General features: G+C 33.5%; 1 protein-coding gene across 1 annotated transcript; it reads right to left on the bottom strand.

Annotated features, from left to right (window-relative positions):
- Nucleotides 1-8,686: 8,686 nt before the first annotated feature.
- On the bottom strand, nt 8,687-16,540 carry LOC148615638 (uncharacterized). The gene is made up of 6 exons (XM_088582061.1): nt 16,454-16,540; nt 15,704-16,114; nt 15,345-15,466; nt 13,271-15,087; nt 12,762-12,986; nt 8,687-9,100 (listed from the first exon to the last, which is right to left on the bottom strand). The coding sequence occupies exons 2-6, from the start codon at nt 16,112-16,114 to the stop codon at nt 9,036-9,038; spliced, it is 2,640 nt and encodes an 879-aa protein (XP_088438187.1). The 5' UTR covers nt 16,454-16,540; the 3' UTR covers nt 8,687-9,035.
- Nucleotides 16,541-16,984: the final 444 nt, after the last annotated feature.

The following is a 16,984-nucleotide window of genomic DNA, read 5'->3' as shown; positions in this document are numbered from 1 at the left end:
CTTTAACTTTACATTTCAGATATATTGATGATGTATTGTCCATTAACAACCCTTCAGCTCGAGATAAAGAAGGCTACAGAGACAGCCTGTTCTGCATCTTTTTTGGACCTACATCTCGACTTTGACAACCGCGGTTCTCCCAGCACTAAGATTTAAAAAAAAACATTAATTCTTATATCATAAATTTCCCTTACAAGTGCAGCAATATCCTTTCATCTCCTATATATGGTGTCTATATTTCTTAATTGATTCGCTACGCTAAAGCAAGTACTAACTACTCTGATTTCCTTGAGCGCCATAAATATCTGCGCAACAGACTCCTGAATCAGGGGTGTGATGAAATTCGTCTTTAAAGGTCTCTTACCAAATTTTAGATATCAGTCCTTTGTTGAAAAATACTCAGTATCTTCTGAAACAATGAGTAATGATTGTTTTCGTAAATTGTTCTATGTGCTGATGTGACCGCTGATTTACCGATTATGACAATAGCATGCACATGCTTTTTAATCACCACTGGTATAGTCACCCCGTAATGGAAGAGGGAGGTTTAGCACGCTGTAAAACCCAGATTTACCCCATCGTTTCGTTTGAAGTGCCTGTAGGTTACATACCACTAATTAAACCAATGAGCTTTTAGAACGTACGCAAAAGTAGTTCTACACAAGTTTTTGTGCACTTCTGTTATGTTGCACTGAAAAAAGTGCACATCAAATCTGTATAAGTGAGCTTGCGTTTTGCAGGGAAATACATTTTCTTTATTTCTACATAAAATGGTCACTGTAACTGCATGAAGATCTTTTTTGTGAAATATAGGGGAATTCCCATTCTATTTTTAGCATATTGTCTTCTAGGAGCCAGTGTCGCTCTGCAAGGTAGTAAACTCCATATAATATTTTCAGGGCTATTAGTGTACACATGCAGCGTTTAGGTGATGTATAGTCTTCTTCGGGTTAAACTTAAGGTAGGAGCTCCATAACTCATTGAACTTAGTGAAATTTGCATTGGACCCTATGGGAAGTGACATTAGCGGTTTGTAGCTTGTACCTAGTCAGGACCATTGCAGTACCAGCTGCTCCGGTGGTGTAATATATATTTTGCCAGATTTGTTTTGGATTTGACTTGATTGTGAAACGGATTAGTGTTCGGTAATGTTGTTGTTACCTTTATTTAATATGGTGGTATTTTTTGTATTTACAATTTATTCTATATATTTTTTTTGTTCATTTATTTCTTTAGCTATGAAATACCATTTGTGGAATTGCAATGTTTGTTTTCACGACATGTTATTTGGTATCACACCTTGTCTCGTAAAAATAGTTTCCTTCTTGGAAAATGTACGATGGTCGTGTTGTGTCGATTCATATTAAGATGTGGTTTCATTTTTTTTTAATTTGTGTCACGTAGTTACAAAACTATAAAATACTGGCCTTACCATAACAATAATCCAGAAGTGTACAATCAATATCTAGTTCTATGTCAATTACATAGAATTATAATTTACAAAACCCATGCTAACTTGAAGCATAAGCGTCTTTCATTCTTTCCCGCCATGGTGTTCTAGTAGGAAATATTTCGGATAACTGATATCCTTCTTCAGCATAAAAATCATAAAGTTCAAGATCAAAACAGATTCAGAAGCTGAATCACGTACACTGTGAGTGATTGTACCTTAATCAAAGGCACACATAAGCAAATGATAAGGGGCCTGAATGAAAATTACAAAGGGGGTCAAAATTAAAAATAAAAATTAACTGTGGAAAACAATTTAAAAAAAATATAGTCAAAATATAGTAGTACGGCGTATTGATGTATAGCATGTAGTGCTGTACCAGCCATAGACCAAGACCTAAAAATGGATGATTTTTTTCTCGTTTATTCCATCTGGAGAAGTTGTTTGTAATTTCTTCATTCAAAAGCTTTCCCGAGATACTCTTTTACATTTTGACCAGTTTTATGCTGAAAAGGGATATTAGTTATCCGAAATATTCAATGTAAATTTTAACATCTTCTTGTTATGTTAAAAACATATTTAGACGTTTATATATATAGAACACGTCTCAGAATGTGACGACTCTATTCGCTACACTGTTCCATCGGATTAAATTGATACAGGGAAGATAACGTAAACTTATAGAAGAATCTGAAATATTCCCAACGATGTTAGAACTGTCAAATTTGCGAAGCAAATTTTTGGTCGTTCCCTCCGCGGGACTCGAACTCGTACCGCCGTGACATCTACGGCACCACCGCCTGCACTAATTCCAGCGCCCTAGACCACTCGGCCAGCTAGGCTAATATATATATATACACACACACACACACATTAAGGGTTATGTTTGAGGCAAAAGACGGTGAATCTTTTGTCTCTTGAATATCAAGTTCATTTTGGTAGATAAGATGTAGGTAGGATTATTGCAAGACAAAGCATCATCTATATAACGGAAACTAAAATTGAAGCACTTGGCTACTCGCTTTTCTTTCCATCTGTAGTAGCCATTCGAAAAATCTAGCTTCATAGGAGTATAGAAACATCTCGGCCAAGAGTGGCGCATAATTAGTCCCCATAGGTATTCCGATGGTTTGTTGAAACACATGTCCCCCAAATTCGACATAGATGTTGTCGACCAATAATTCCAACACCTTGAAAACATTTATCTTGGAGTACTTTTTGTTAGAATCAGTGTGTTTTTTCACAAAATAAGCCTTCTCTCTATTACTAGATAAGCATATTTTCTAGTTCCTTGCTTTGTATAAAAACATTGGTTAATAAGTTCATGTAGAACTAACTTTAGCTGGTCTTATAGCAGTGTTGTGTAGAAGATGGAAAATTCAGAAGTTCAAAAGTTTGTATACTATTACAAAAAGTAAGACACGTCTGTAGATCTCTTAAGTTCATTAGAATCCATATCTGATACACACCACTTGCAGAGCAGGCTTTATCACAGTAAGTTTATCGTTGACCTTCGTAAGAAAAACAGTAATGAGTCTTGAAAGGATTAAGTTGTTGCAGACACAGCAATATACATCTGATTGTAAGTGAATTTTCGACTTCTAATAGATAGTAGGGAAAGATAAATTATCATCACCTAAGAAATACCGATTTTCGTTGGCACAGACATGTGATGGTTATTTATGTCTTCCGTACTAAGCAAGTATGCAAAGTTGCCAAGTGAATTGTCAAGACCCATTTCCTTATTCCTACAGTCAATTTAGTCTCTTTTGCACATTCCTCAACTGCATCTAGATGTGCTGGGGTTCTCGGTATTAAGGACCTTTTGCAAAAATTTCTTTAAAAGCAGCATGATCAGCATGACCAGTTCGGTGGTTCTGATTTAAAGTTGGCTAGTTGGAGATCGCGTAATAACTTTTTTTTTATAATTGAAAGTCGTGGCTGCAATGGTTTGGTGTAAGTGTAGAATGATTGGTCCTTAGAATATGGAAGAACCTCTGAAGTAATAATTTTATTAATCGGATAGGGAATACAACAAATAACCGTCTTATAATAAAAAAAAAATCATTTATATGTGAGTAGTTTAAATGCTTACCAGATATTTCCATTCGTTTACTTCCAGAAAAAAATTATCCGTTAACGTTATGTTGATTGATCAAGATATGTTTAGCATTCAGAACAAGTAAAAACGAACGTCTAGTAATTTTACGTTTACGGAAAAGAGAGTGCGAAATAAAAACTCACTTTTAACCATGCATATTTTAACGTATAAATGTACTCTGCTGTTTAAATACAGTTATTAATCAATTTGTAAGTTATTAATTTGTGACTGTATTTGTATCTTCAAAATTATGTTCGTTTTTCTTGTTTCTCTTGAGTCGATAAATCATGTTCCCCAAAAACAGATTTATACACATATAATTACAGCTATACTATGGGCTTCATCCAAACGCTGCGCTCTATCATTTTTATATACAAAGTTCTAGAAAACCATTCCAATGTTTCACTTGGATTAATTTCCCAGGTGACTGATATGTGAACGGTTACCAAAAAACATGTCAATTGAGAACGTATTAGTTAATTGTATTTAGATAATACATAGCCAATGACTGCAGTCTAATTATACTCGATATACTAAATATCGTCATTGCATACTGTTGTTTCGGCACAACTCATAAACATAAATGCCACTGTAATTCTATAATGAAATGAGATATCCTCATTTGTACTATAAAGAGTAATCAAGGGACCCAAGATTCTGGCTTTGAAAATCAAAAGAATGTAATCCAAGGACAAAGACCAGACATGGAAAACACACACGCATAACAAAGAACATAAATAACCGAAATAATACTTACAAAGTAACAGAAGTAATGAGCAACTCGGATTCCACTAAAAACTGGGAGCTTGCACCAGATGTACGGTTAGGGTAAGCGTCCTTTTCTTTCCTAGAACCACCCTCCGAGTTGCTCATAAAAAGTCAAGTGCGGGGTAGACGAAAGAGGAATCTTTCTGTTCCTTTTGAATTACTATTAAGATCTGGAATCATCTGATAGTTTCCGACATTAGATCATAAAAAGGAGAGAGAGAAAAAAAAACAGATTGTAAACAATGCCTTTTTGCATGCTACTGCAACATTCAACATGGAAAATTACTGAAAGGGGAAATATTTTATTATTGCACGATTATCTGACGGAGTACATTTCTTTGTTTTAGTTCAGCATTGACTTTCATTTCGTACAGGGGATTTAAAAGCTGATTAAATAAATTTTGTTCAGGAATAATTGCATGAACACGATGTAGTAATACATTAAAAATATTAATCGTCAATTCTTTGATTTTGAAAAATCCTTTGATATACGTAATGTTTCAAAACAATGGCGTAGAGTCACTAAATTTGTTTTGACAATGGTGTAGAGTCATTTAATCCTCTGCTATAGACGATTTTTATTTAAACAAAATATAAATTTGCCTTTCCTGTGCAATTATGCCAGCTGTCACTACATATGGTATTCATATTTCATGTTTATAGTAGTAGTAACAATTCTAAACTCCATCGTTACCTAAAAGACGTGCTTTTGACACAAGGTTACAAGAAAATAAGTCTCATACGCTGTCTAACAAAGTTTTATTTCCGAATCATATTTTATTGAAAAATGTTTTGTTTCTGACAAACAGATTATATATGATGAATGTTCATAATGTCTACCAATTGATTTTCTGTAGATTTTACTTTTATAATATTATTTCATATTGAAAATAACACTCCTTCACCACAAGATCTTGCATTTTTTTTCTAATTGTTCATACATGTATCTTCTGTGCCGAATTCGCGCGCTATAAAACCTAGTTTAATAGACCTTACATTTTTAAATACGTGTACCAATTCAGGGCCATTGTGGTGATTTCCAATTTTCCGGGTTTTACCCTAACGTTGCCATTTCTTACACGAATGTTCCATTCCACGAGTGCCTAGGTTTATCGGTTCAGTAATTTTGTTATTACCCTTCATATGCAAAGTTGTAGACAACGGTGTAGGATAATTAATACGCAAAGTTTTAGACAACGGTGTAGGATAATTAATTTTTAGTAATGGCATACGTAGAAAAAAATATGACAATCAAACAAACTTTAAATCATTTAAAATTTTAATAAACCCAATTCAAGCCGAGATTTTCTTCGTAACTGTAACTTTTCCAGATATCAATTCGACTTTAAGAACAATACTTAAAACAAAGTAAGAGATCTAAACAAAATGTTGTTCTATTTATTCAACTAAATGCAGATTTATGGCTTTATCCTTGTGTTCTTGTTAGAAGGCTTCAATATCAGAACATATCAGAATATCTCAATTTGTTCTTGTAGAACAAGGCAGAAATATCTCAATATTTTCCAGTTGAACGAGTCGGATATCTCAATTGCTTCTAATAGCGCGAATAAGGATAACTCAGTCCTAGTAGAAGGAATTATATAGAATATCTCAATTTGTTCTAGTAGAACAAATCAGGATATCTCAATTCGTCCTAGTAGAACAAAGCAGGATATCTCAATTTGTTCTTGAAGACAAATCTTATGATACTTTTTTTTACTTATTTGTACTGAATTTTAACCAGAATGAAGTTGAATTCAAATTTTACTAGGGCATATCAAAACACCATTTTGAACTGTTATATCTGATTTCTACTGGATTTGAATGTGTACTGCAACATGCACATTGCTGCGATGAATTTATGGTTTGACGCAACCATTCCTTTTCAACAAAAAGTGATTCAATTTGAGTCAACGAAGTTTTGCAGCATTGATTACAATATTTGATTGTTTTAATATTATTTGCCTAGTTACATTAATTTTGTAAGTATGACTACAGTCATTTTGTTGGATCCTTAAACTTTCATAAATTGAAGTCTGATTTAAAAGGCAGGTATGAGCGGGAATTTGGTCAAAAGTCACCGTTAATATCAGAATTCTTACGTTTTTTTTTTTGTAACAGACAACCCATGACGGACCTTTATTGCATGTCCGTAACTTTTGCTGTAAAACGTTCTTACACTCCTTATCTATTGAAGATCTTGGATTTCTTCCACTTGTGTGAGACATTATTCGTCTTTTCACTCGTTCCGCTGCGCTCCACTCGACAAAAGTCGGAATATCTCCCATTCGTAGAATATTAGGTTATAAACGAGTGCGTGGTGAAGATCTGGGATATCCTCCATGAGTGTGAGAAATTCCGTCTTTTTTCGAATGGAACGTAGCTGAACAGGGGAAAAACGTAGAATTTCTTACACCCTGGACTTGACTTTTTATGAGCAACTCGGCAGGTGTTTCTAGAAAAAACAGAGGACGCTTACCCTACCGGTGCACCTGGTCCATGCTCCCAGTTTTTAGTGGAGTCCGAGTGGAAGAGTAATCAAGGGAGCCAAGGTTATAGCGGTAATAAAAAGAATGTAATCCAGGGACAAAGACCAGACATGGAAAACAGGCATACACAACAAAGAACATAAAGTAACTAAAATCATACATACAAAGTAACAAAAGCAAATGAGAAGATATCCCAGATCTTTACTATTATCGAGTACAAGAACCTATTTCTTTCGTTTAAAATTACTAAAACTATATGAATGAAAGACGTTGAAAAATGGAGCAAATTTATGCCCCTTATGAAAAGGTGAGTCATGTAAGTAAGAAATAAATACCTTAAAATAAAATCCTCAGTAAAAATCAATTATTGTATAATTATTAAGAATAATAATTCCATGATTCGTAGAGATCATTCATTCGACTTCATTGTTTGGTGTGAATGCGGAGCAGGGTCCAAACACTTTGAAAAGGAGGGGTGCCAAAAGGAGGGAATTTTGACCTTTTATCTATTTATGAATATTTGTTAGCTTTGTCGGGACTACTTTTATGACCTCACTTTTGATTCAGTGGCTTTGCCAGTGAAGACAGGGTTACTTGTCGCTATATTCACTTGGCTGTCTTCACCGGAAATCAATCAAAAACGAAAGAAATCACAAATATTCATAAGAGACTGGAGTAAGAACCTATTAAACATGAGTAAACTTGACATTACTAGTATATGCCACACCATTATCAATCAACATCATAAGGGACTGGTCAAAATTTATCGCCACATAGGACCGGTGCAAAAAAAAATAAGAGCCTAAATAAAAGTTGCAAATCTATGACTATCTGCCTTGAAAAAAATGATGTCCTATGTCAACTTGGTAAGAAAAAAGTTGGTGTCCTACCGTGGTTTTCTTATAAAGTTTTTATTTGAAAATATTATATTAACACATACAGTGTATTAAATATCTCACAAATGAGGTATTGATATAAAGCTATTTCTATTTTAATACATATAGTTATTCCAATTACAATGAATTATGTTAAATAGTTGTATTTTCTACTGCATTTATTCGTCGTAGACTATTTTTGTTATATAGTTTTTTTTTTAAAGTTAATAAAAAAATTATTCAAAATATTTGTTCGTAAAAAACATGTGTCCTATGGAAATTATCAGTAAAAAAGTGGTGTCCCAACAAAAGCATTACATCAAAAAAGTATCTGTCCTACTGCTATTTGCACTGGTCCTATGTGGCGATAAATTTTGACCGGTCCCTAAATCACTGTTTGGTTGATTTTAGGAATTTCGTATCAGTTTCCTTTCCTGCCACGCGTGGAACTCGATCAAGAATTTTTTTGTGTTCCAAAGTGAAAACATATTTTCCATTGATCCTTTGAAACGTGTATCTTTCTTTGTTTGACTGATCATTGTTTCATGGTTTCAATGCTAGTGAAGTTCACTCGGTTGAAATAAAATTGCTGAAATGGAAACATCGATCAATTTTAAGATACTAAAGTTTGGTAAATAGACTTAATGTTCAAAACATGATCGTCCTTCTAAACACAAGTTGAATGCATTTGTACGTGACTTGTATTGTTAATGAATCCGATCCAAATGTGTACGTAAAGATTGATGGATAGTTGTTAATGCATCAAGTTATCGAGTACACTCAGTTACATGTTTATCAATATTTGAAAATTCTAATTCTAGACAACACTGTCAGGACAAGTTTTGGAATTAAATGCGAAATAAATTGATTGTCCTGCATCTACATAATATTGTTTTGAGCAGACGTCAAATAGTAACTATTTCGCTTATGGTTTCAGAAGAAAATTCGAACAGTCAAGCTGTTAAGAATAAACAAACATTCACAGTGATAAAAACAGACAACGATTTGTGTATTTTTTATGTCCCACAAAAAAGTATCTTTCATATGATATAACAAAATGCTTGAGCATTCATAAAATTCGCAAGATAGTTGTATCATTAAAGACATTTAAAGGATATATTTTCACATGAAGAGTGTGCAGAAAAATATATAATAAAATACAATATCTCCATATGTATAACTTGAAAAGTACTGGACGGAATTTTCGGGACTATTTGCAGATACTTTGACACCGGTATCCAAACCGGAGTAGGCAGATTGATCTATTTCAAATCTTTGTTATCATCTGAATGGTTACCAAACCCATGACAGCAGACAGATCTTTTTTTTAGACCCTAGACGTCAGACGCGTCTTATCCAAATCCAGGTCGGCGTCCAAATCTAGATACATGTTGGTGAGAATGATGACCTAGACGACCTGTAATATATAAAAACACTTATTTATTCTTTTAACTGCATGTACAACATATATTTAATCCATAGTAGTTAGGAGTAAATGTATGAATCAAGCCAGTAAGCCTTAAAAGTTTGTAAAATGTGTCTGTTATATAAATATATAAATCTTGATTCGTGGTTAACTCTATATGTTTGATTTTGGTGAATGTTAAAATGATACCATAAGATATACATAAATTAATCATTTAAAGTACATGCAGGGACAACAGGTTTTTTTTACTACGTACAAGCAAAATCAATTATTTGTTAAAAAAAAACAAATTGTTGACATCAGTTTTCAAACGTGAGTTTTTCTTAGAAACAAATTAATAAAACTTCAATATTCATTTTATCATATTTTGCAACCCTCGTTTCGGTCGATTTGAGTATAAAGTTCGATATTTTGTTAGAATGTAACAGATAATCGCAATCTGCACTGTGGTATTGCAGTTTTTTTTATATTATTGTTATTATTATTATTAATAACATTTTTATATTAATATTTTTTAATTTGAATTATTATCAGTCTTATTTTCATAATTTTTATTTCTATGTTGTTGTGGTTACTAACAGGATAATTAATTGGAAGGAGTGAATAACCAAAATATGATTACGAGTGCCGAAGAACGCCTAGATTTAACGAGTGTGCGGAACTTGTTCCGCGCACGGGTTAAATCTTACTGCGTTCTTTGGCATGAGTGATTATATTTTGGTTATTCACAATAACCAATTGATTATCCTATTTTTTATATAGATTTCCTGGATTGTTCGTTGCTATTTTTTTAACATAAATTTCAAATTTTGTGAACGGCGGATTGATTACAAAGTTGTGACGTTTTGGTGGGAGAAAGTCCGAGAGTGAAATTACAGAATTTATTTCAGTGTGAATTATCGAAATTTGTTTCACTGGGAACATTCGATAAACGCTACTGTCTATATAATAATGTTGTTTCTTTTGTTTTTGTTTCTTCCTGTTATTGTTTTGCTTTGTATTTGTTTTGTGTTTTTTGTTAATTGATTTATTTAATGATCATAAAATTATCACTCTTACATAAATCCTATCTAATATTGTCATTCCTATCATTATAATTGTGATTACTTACATTATCGTAATATATACCTTTATTATTATTATAAATATTATTTTTATTATTATTTACGTTGTTTGTTTTTGTTCGTGATTTATTGAATTACCATTATTATCTTTGTTTATATTTTATTAGGTTGTTTATTTCTTCTTCTTTTCAAATCATGATATTAAGCTACAATGATTGAATTTAAACACATATAAGTAATTTACAATAGGACACTGGGAATTGTGACTGAATTTTGTGATCAAATACAGACGTTATTACCACCGAAACTTCTAAATAACGTCATCATACAAGGAAATATCTTTCCATAGTTTATAATAGAGGGTAGGACATAGTCGATAACCTTGTCTTAACGCCTCAATGAATTCATTGACGTAAACCTCGTGTAATGACGACAACAACTTTTATTTCCTCAATTAATTTTTCATAGAATCTAGAATCGCTTAAAATAACACAACCACAAAATATACTTGACAACTTGACATTCAAGTATAGTTTTGAAAACACGATAACACGGGCGGAGAGTATAATTTTGGTATATCTTAGTCATTTTTATTACTTTTGACAATAGACAAGGCTACAGCTAAAGGATTCGCTGATTCAACATCATTCATTCACATGTATAATGAATATAGAAGAATTGCACAAAAAAGCTGTTAATATTTATATACATTAACATATGTGTTGTTTTTCGTTATATTACTCTTTACAGTAACAAGTAACACTATTATCATAGAAATATTTTATTCGATTAAAACAATAATAAATATTATTTACAGTATTGCACATTTATTAGAGACGTATTAAAATCGCTCCAATCTTCCACCAAGGTTTATATTGTGGAAAGGTTCATAGACCAAGTTGTTTAAACGTTTGATTTATTCGAAAGTTTATCAGATACTATTTTAAATAAAAATAACGACTTTCATTTTGTTTAAATCGGTAATGTACAACAAACGTTTCAAATAATACTTAAAGTAGATCAACGATTGGACAACATGGTAGAGCACAAATTAAAAATCTTCTGAATTGTACTTTCCAATATGAGCATGAAATATATGGTTTATTTTTTTGGTCAGTAAGAGAACCATCCTCCCAAGTCAGGGTTTGAGTCCACCTTCGCTCCATCAAACCCCTAACATCACTCATTCGAATTTAGCCGGTATCATCCAGCCAATTTTGATTGGTTACTTCTCCGGATACGAAGCACCAATGAAAATCGATTTAACATATAACGTCAGAGGAAAAGTAAACAATAACACAAGGTAATGGAAACTGATAGTTGTATGGTGTCACAAATGATTCAATATGAGCAAAATGATACCTGTGGATTATGTTTAGAGTCTTCGCCGAAAAAATAAACTTAAGGTGTAGCCATTTTGTAAGTTATATCGAAGAGTTTCTATTACGAGTGATTTGATTGGATGTTGGATCCAAGTTATATTTAGGTAACTCACTTCATGGCGCTGGACGATATCCGCTGTATGAATGAGTGATGTCATTGGTTTGAGGGAGCGAAGGTGGACTCAAAATCTGACTTGGGTGGGAGGGAATTAAGGAACATACAGTAAGTTGACGCAATTAGGCGAATCTAAAACTTATGTTTTGCGCTCAAAAAAAAAGAAAAAAACATTAAAAAAATAACAAAAAACAAAACAATTAAAAAAAACAAGCGGACATAAAAAGAAAAACTAAAGCAAAGAAAAAAAAAACGAAAAAGAAGGAAAAGTTCATCAACTCAGCACTTTTTTGACAAAGAATTAAGTTTTCACATTTTTATTTTAAAGATTCAAATTTTAAAGATAATTAGGGTAAATAACAGGCGAATGTTTAACCGTAAAACAGAAAAATGGTGAGATGGAGACAAAAAATCAACAACCTGAATACATTGCATGCATGACACTTCTATGTACAAATGTACTTAGTACGTGTTCTCAATCTACCAATTAGGAAACTTTTCTATAGTGTTACATTTGTGAATTAAAGAATTGCTCCGATATAGCATGCTCGATAGCTGAGAAATAACATAAGTAACAGATTTCAACAAATCAATAAGAGGACAAAAAGAATATTGCACAAGATTCTAAAAGGGTAATATTATCACAGTTAAACACTTACACTTACCATTGGATTTCATACAAGAATCTACAGACTATTTATGTATTTGTAGAGCTCGAAAAGAACTATTACCCATTATGAAACTTTAATAGATTTGCATGCTGTATCTATGTGAAAGAAGGATATACCCGCTTCAAAATAAGTTAAACTATGTGAAGGAAGGATGTACCCGCTTCAAAATAAGTTAAACTATGTAATCATATGAACTCATGTACAAAAGAGGCTGGTTGGAATCAATTAATCACGGAGAGTTCAAAGATCAAAATCTGATAAGCAACTGGTTCAATATTGATTGTTTACAAAAAAAACCTCTCAGTTGATATCTTTCTTACAAACTGCTTAATCGTCTCTTTTGTTCCTTTATTCCAAGTGATTACATATTACAAATATGTTAGTGGTCAATAAACTAGCCTATAAATCGTTTAGTATTACCGTTATCTAATTTTCCATTAGAACATCGTTGCCGTTGCCCTTCATTTCTTTGGCAAGACTTGGAATCAATGTCATAGTATCCCCAGTTACAATAACTAACATAATATCTCCTGTAGAAACATCGTGCATATGCATTGCACTTGTTAACACATGGATAGTTCATCAAATTTTCACATGGAATATTGCAGTTTTCTCGTTCTATAATACAGGCTCCAACTTGGCACTCTAAAAAAATAGAATAAAAATGTTGGAATATTACGAAGTGCATGTTACTACCTATGAAAATATGTATTGGTAATCATAGTATATTGAATACCTCAGTATGTTTTGTCTGGTTTTTGTCATATTCAATGGCATTGCTAAAAGTTTCTGTACTTCGATATTTGTTTTCGGTAATCATGTGACTTTTTGGTGCAAACATCATATTGACAACAAATTGTGCATAAGTTGTTGCATTTTTTAGTATTGGGAATGGTTACTATTTTACAGCGCACTATATGTATACTTACTTTGTAGTTTTGGTTTTTCTACAGGCGGTGCTGGTCCCTTTGGTCCACTAATAGCAGTCTGTTCATTTGTGACTGTAGGACGTCTCCTTGGAGGTTCTGGGGGGAGATTTTGGTTTCTTGCATGTTCCCATGGCCATCTGTTGCTGTAATCACAAAAGAAGGACACATATATCTGATCAATGTTGAACTGTGGACACGTCGCACCTTGCTGACTTGCGAAATTCCAAACATTCAGTACTGAGTTTCCAAAATTTTGACCATACATTTTTGGAACTCTCGGATCCTCTGTGACTCTAATGGCACCAGAACATGGCTTGTAATAGTTAGTACCTGGTATTAGACATGTAGCATGACATACTCTGCCACAAGAATCAAAAGCTGTTATAAGGACATCAGAAGCTTGGTCTCCTGTTGGTGCTTTAACTGCTACATAAGCTACTGACATCGAAATAGCTAACCGGTGGTCTATAACAGCATATTCTTTGTACGTTCCATCGTAATTTAATCCATCCGACTGTATGTACATCTCTCCAGCGCCACTACTGGTACTTTTACAGTTACCATAGTTTTGTGGACGACCGGGTTTGATGTATCTATTAACTGCATGATAAGCCGACGGGGCATATATATCAGAAACTGTTCTAGGTTTTCCGTTTAAAATAGGATAAGATCCATAATTTTGGAAATCTGGTGGTCGTTGATATGTTACTCTTATCGGTAAATAGACCCATTCTCTAGTATCACTTTTCCCGTTGGCACAGAAACTATTCTGAACCGGTTTGTGTAATTGAGGTTTGTTAGTTGGTTTAGGTTTCGGGCGTGGAATTGTAGGACAGTTGTTTCCACCTCCAGTTCCAGTACCACCACCAGTTCCAGTACCTCCGCCTGTTCCAGTACCACCTCCAGTTCCTGTACCTCCGCCAGTTCCCGTGCCGCCGCCAGTGCCGGTACCACCGCCAGTTCCAGTACCACCACCTGTGCCGGTACCACCGCCCGTTCCAGTACCACCACCAGTTGCTGTACCTCCGCCAGTTCCCGTGCCGCCGCCAGTTCCAGTACCACCACCTGTGCCGGTACCTCCGCCCGTACCAGTACCACCGCCATTTATCAAATCATATTCATACTCCTCAACAGTTTTTGAAACGCATCTATAATCCCCGGCAACATAAACACATTTAAGCCATTTGGAATTTCTACAGCGCTGATTATTAGCAGTACATGTTGGACGAGGTTGATATTCATATATTTGATCTAAAAATCTGTCAGATAAACCATCTTTCATTGTCATGGTTCCAATACCCATATCCTCATCAGGTCCATGAAAAATATCACCAAAAAACTCCTCTGGATAATCTGTTGTTGGATTAACACCATTTCGTCTTTGGTTCTTTCGGAACTCTTCCCATATATAGTCAACAAAAGTATGATGCATAAAAAAAATTGGATCGTGAGCTGCCGTTTCAATTATTCCCATCTGACCATCAACATAGATATGAGGAGGACCATGTAAGAATTCAAGATCTGTTTCTGCAGGGGCCATGTCTCCACAAATATCTTGGTATCGAGTTCTTGTAGTGACATTGGTAATATCTTCTTCGCTGTACGTTTTACCAGAAACGCCAACGTTTCTCGTTAGAGGTCCCACTAAAGTTTCCCAATTAGCAAATGGTCCTGCTGTTACCAAACCGTCACCATTTCCCATTAGATATTCAGACCAAAGAACAGATTGAGTTGAATCCTCCATGTAGTATTCCAGTGTACCATCCCAATAAGGTATTGTCACTTCCGGGTCTACTTGTCTCAAAGCATCTTCGTACCTAGAATTGCAGAAAACAGATTTCTACAGTTGATACAATACATACCATCATGCTTTTGATCAAGGACATTTTCAACTTCAAATTCATTTTCTATAACACAAAAACAGAGGGTTGACAATCACGTTTTAAGAAGTAAATATAAGAAAATGAGGCAATGCAAAAAAGGTTAACCAATGTCAATGACTGTGAAAATACAAAGAAAAGATGTGACAATTTTGCAGTATGATTAAGGTGAAGTTTTTTTATTGTGGACTTACATGATAAGATAAGCACGATGCCAAGGAGCGAATCCACACCCACCATGGGCTCCAAGTTGATCTCCTGAGTGGAAGGATGCTAAAATATCAAACCGGGACATCGTTTCATTGCCAACTTTAATCTAAAATAAAAGATAATCATTTACTTATAAAATCTGTACTTTTCAGTAGCTCTACCACAACAGTTAATAAAACTTGTACTATAAGATCACCATTAATCTTTTTTCTGTTATTTTTTCTGTTATTTTTGATCATACGGAAAAAAACATATTAAGCAAAAATTCATAATGAAAACTTTGCATCATAAAATGATTTATTTAAAATTAAGAACTTATTAAAATTTCATGATAATATCTTACAAAGGTTGTTTTCAGTGTATTGATGGCATTAAAATATCGTTCCAATTCGTCGTCATGCATCATTCTAATTTCCTTTCTTGTTCTTTTTATATGTCCCTGTCCTTTTCCCGTAGCCCGTTTACGTCGTAGATGATTATTCACTTCTGTTGCTAAACCACTGATATATGAATTAGATTTCAATCCAAAATATTTTCCTTTATATTTCCTTTCTTGAGATGTTTTCAATCTATAATTTTGGTAACATCTGAACTGGACAGTATAACCTACATTGCTGGAAATGTCAGTCTTATTGTAAAATTTATTATAACATCGTGCTAAGTCTACTGGGTAGTCTATTTGACTTATTTTTGCTGCGGCGTATGTTGCAATGACAAGAATACACAATGACAGTTCGTGAATGTACATCCGCATCTGTAAAAAAACACAATACATTAATATTTATTTGTATTCAATATTGAAATAGTTTAATCTTTAAAGTATTCATTTCTTTATATTTTCACAATTCGAAATATAAACGACGAAAGTGCATAAAACTTTCCAGTAAAATATTGCAATGGATTGTTAAATAATTATGTATTTTAAGAAACTATTGATCAGAGAAAAAGCAAATCCCATGTACAAGTAGGTCGTGTTGAATAATGACAAGCATCGTTCATTGATATGTTAATTTCTACTGTTTCATCTGTCTCAATACTGGCCTCCATATGTTAATAATTAATATTAGAGTAATTATAAACAATAGTACCATACCTTTGAGAACTTTATCCAAAATCTACAAAAAATAGAACATTTGAATTTTACTGAATATTTACTTAACAAGTTTATATACCTCTTAGTTTCAAAGTTTACAAATCTGTTCACAGTATTTATTCAAATAAACCATGTATAGGGAAATAAGAACGGGCCAATGAAACGTCTTACATCAATTACATAAAATGACAATTGTATTGTAATATACCTACGTAGATGTGACAAAATCTGACACTAAAAACTACGAAAGTTGATTGATGGATCGCCGCCGTACATCCGTCTATTGTTTTAACGTACACTATATAGCCGACAGAACAAGTTTTACCTTTACAAATCTATTGGAAAATTAAAATACTTAATTATTTTGCACGTAATTAAAAATAATCTACCAACTGGAAATCACAGACTGAACTAGGAAATTATTTTCCCTAATAAAAAAATAAAACGAGGTACATGTTTTTGATTGAATTTGATATATATTTCTATATTTAGTACTGCTCTATATCTTTTTGTGTCAACGTTTTGAGGACC

This window comes from Perna viridis, chromosome 5, assembly GCF_037379345.1.
Source record: "Perna viridis isolate PV_CMFRI_1.1 ecotype Kerala chromosome 5, ASM3737934v1, whole genome shotgun sequence".
NCBI lineage: Eukaryota > Metazoa > Mollusca > Bivalvia > Mytilida > Mytilidae > Perna > Perna viridis.
Note: the sequence above shows the minus strand (reverse complement) of the source record. Positions and strands in the feature narration are given on the sequence as shown.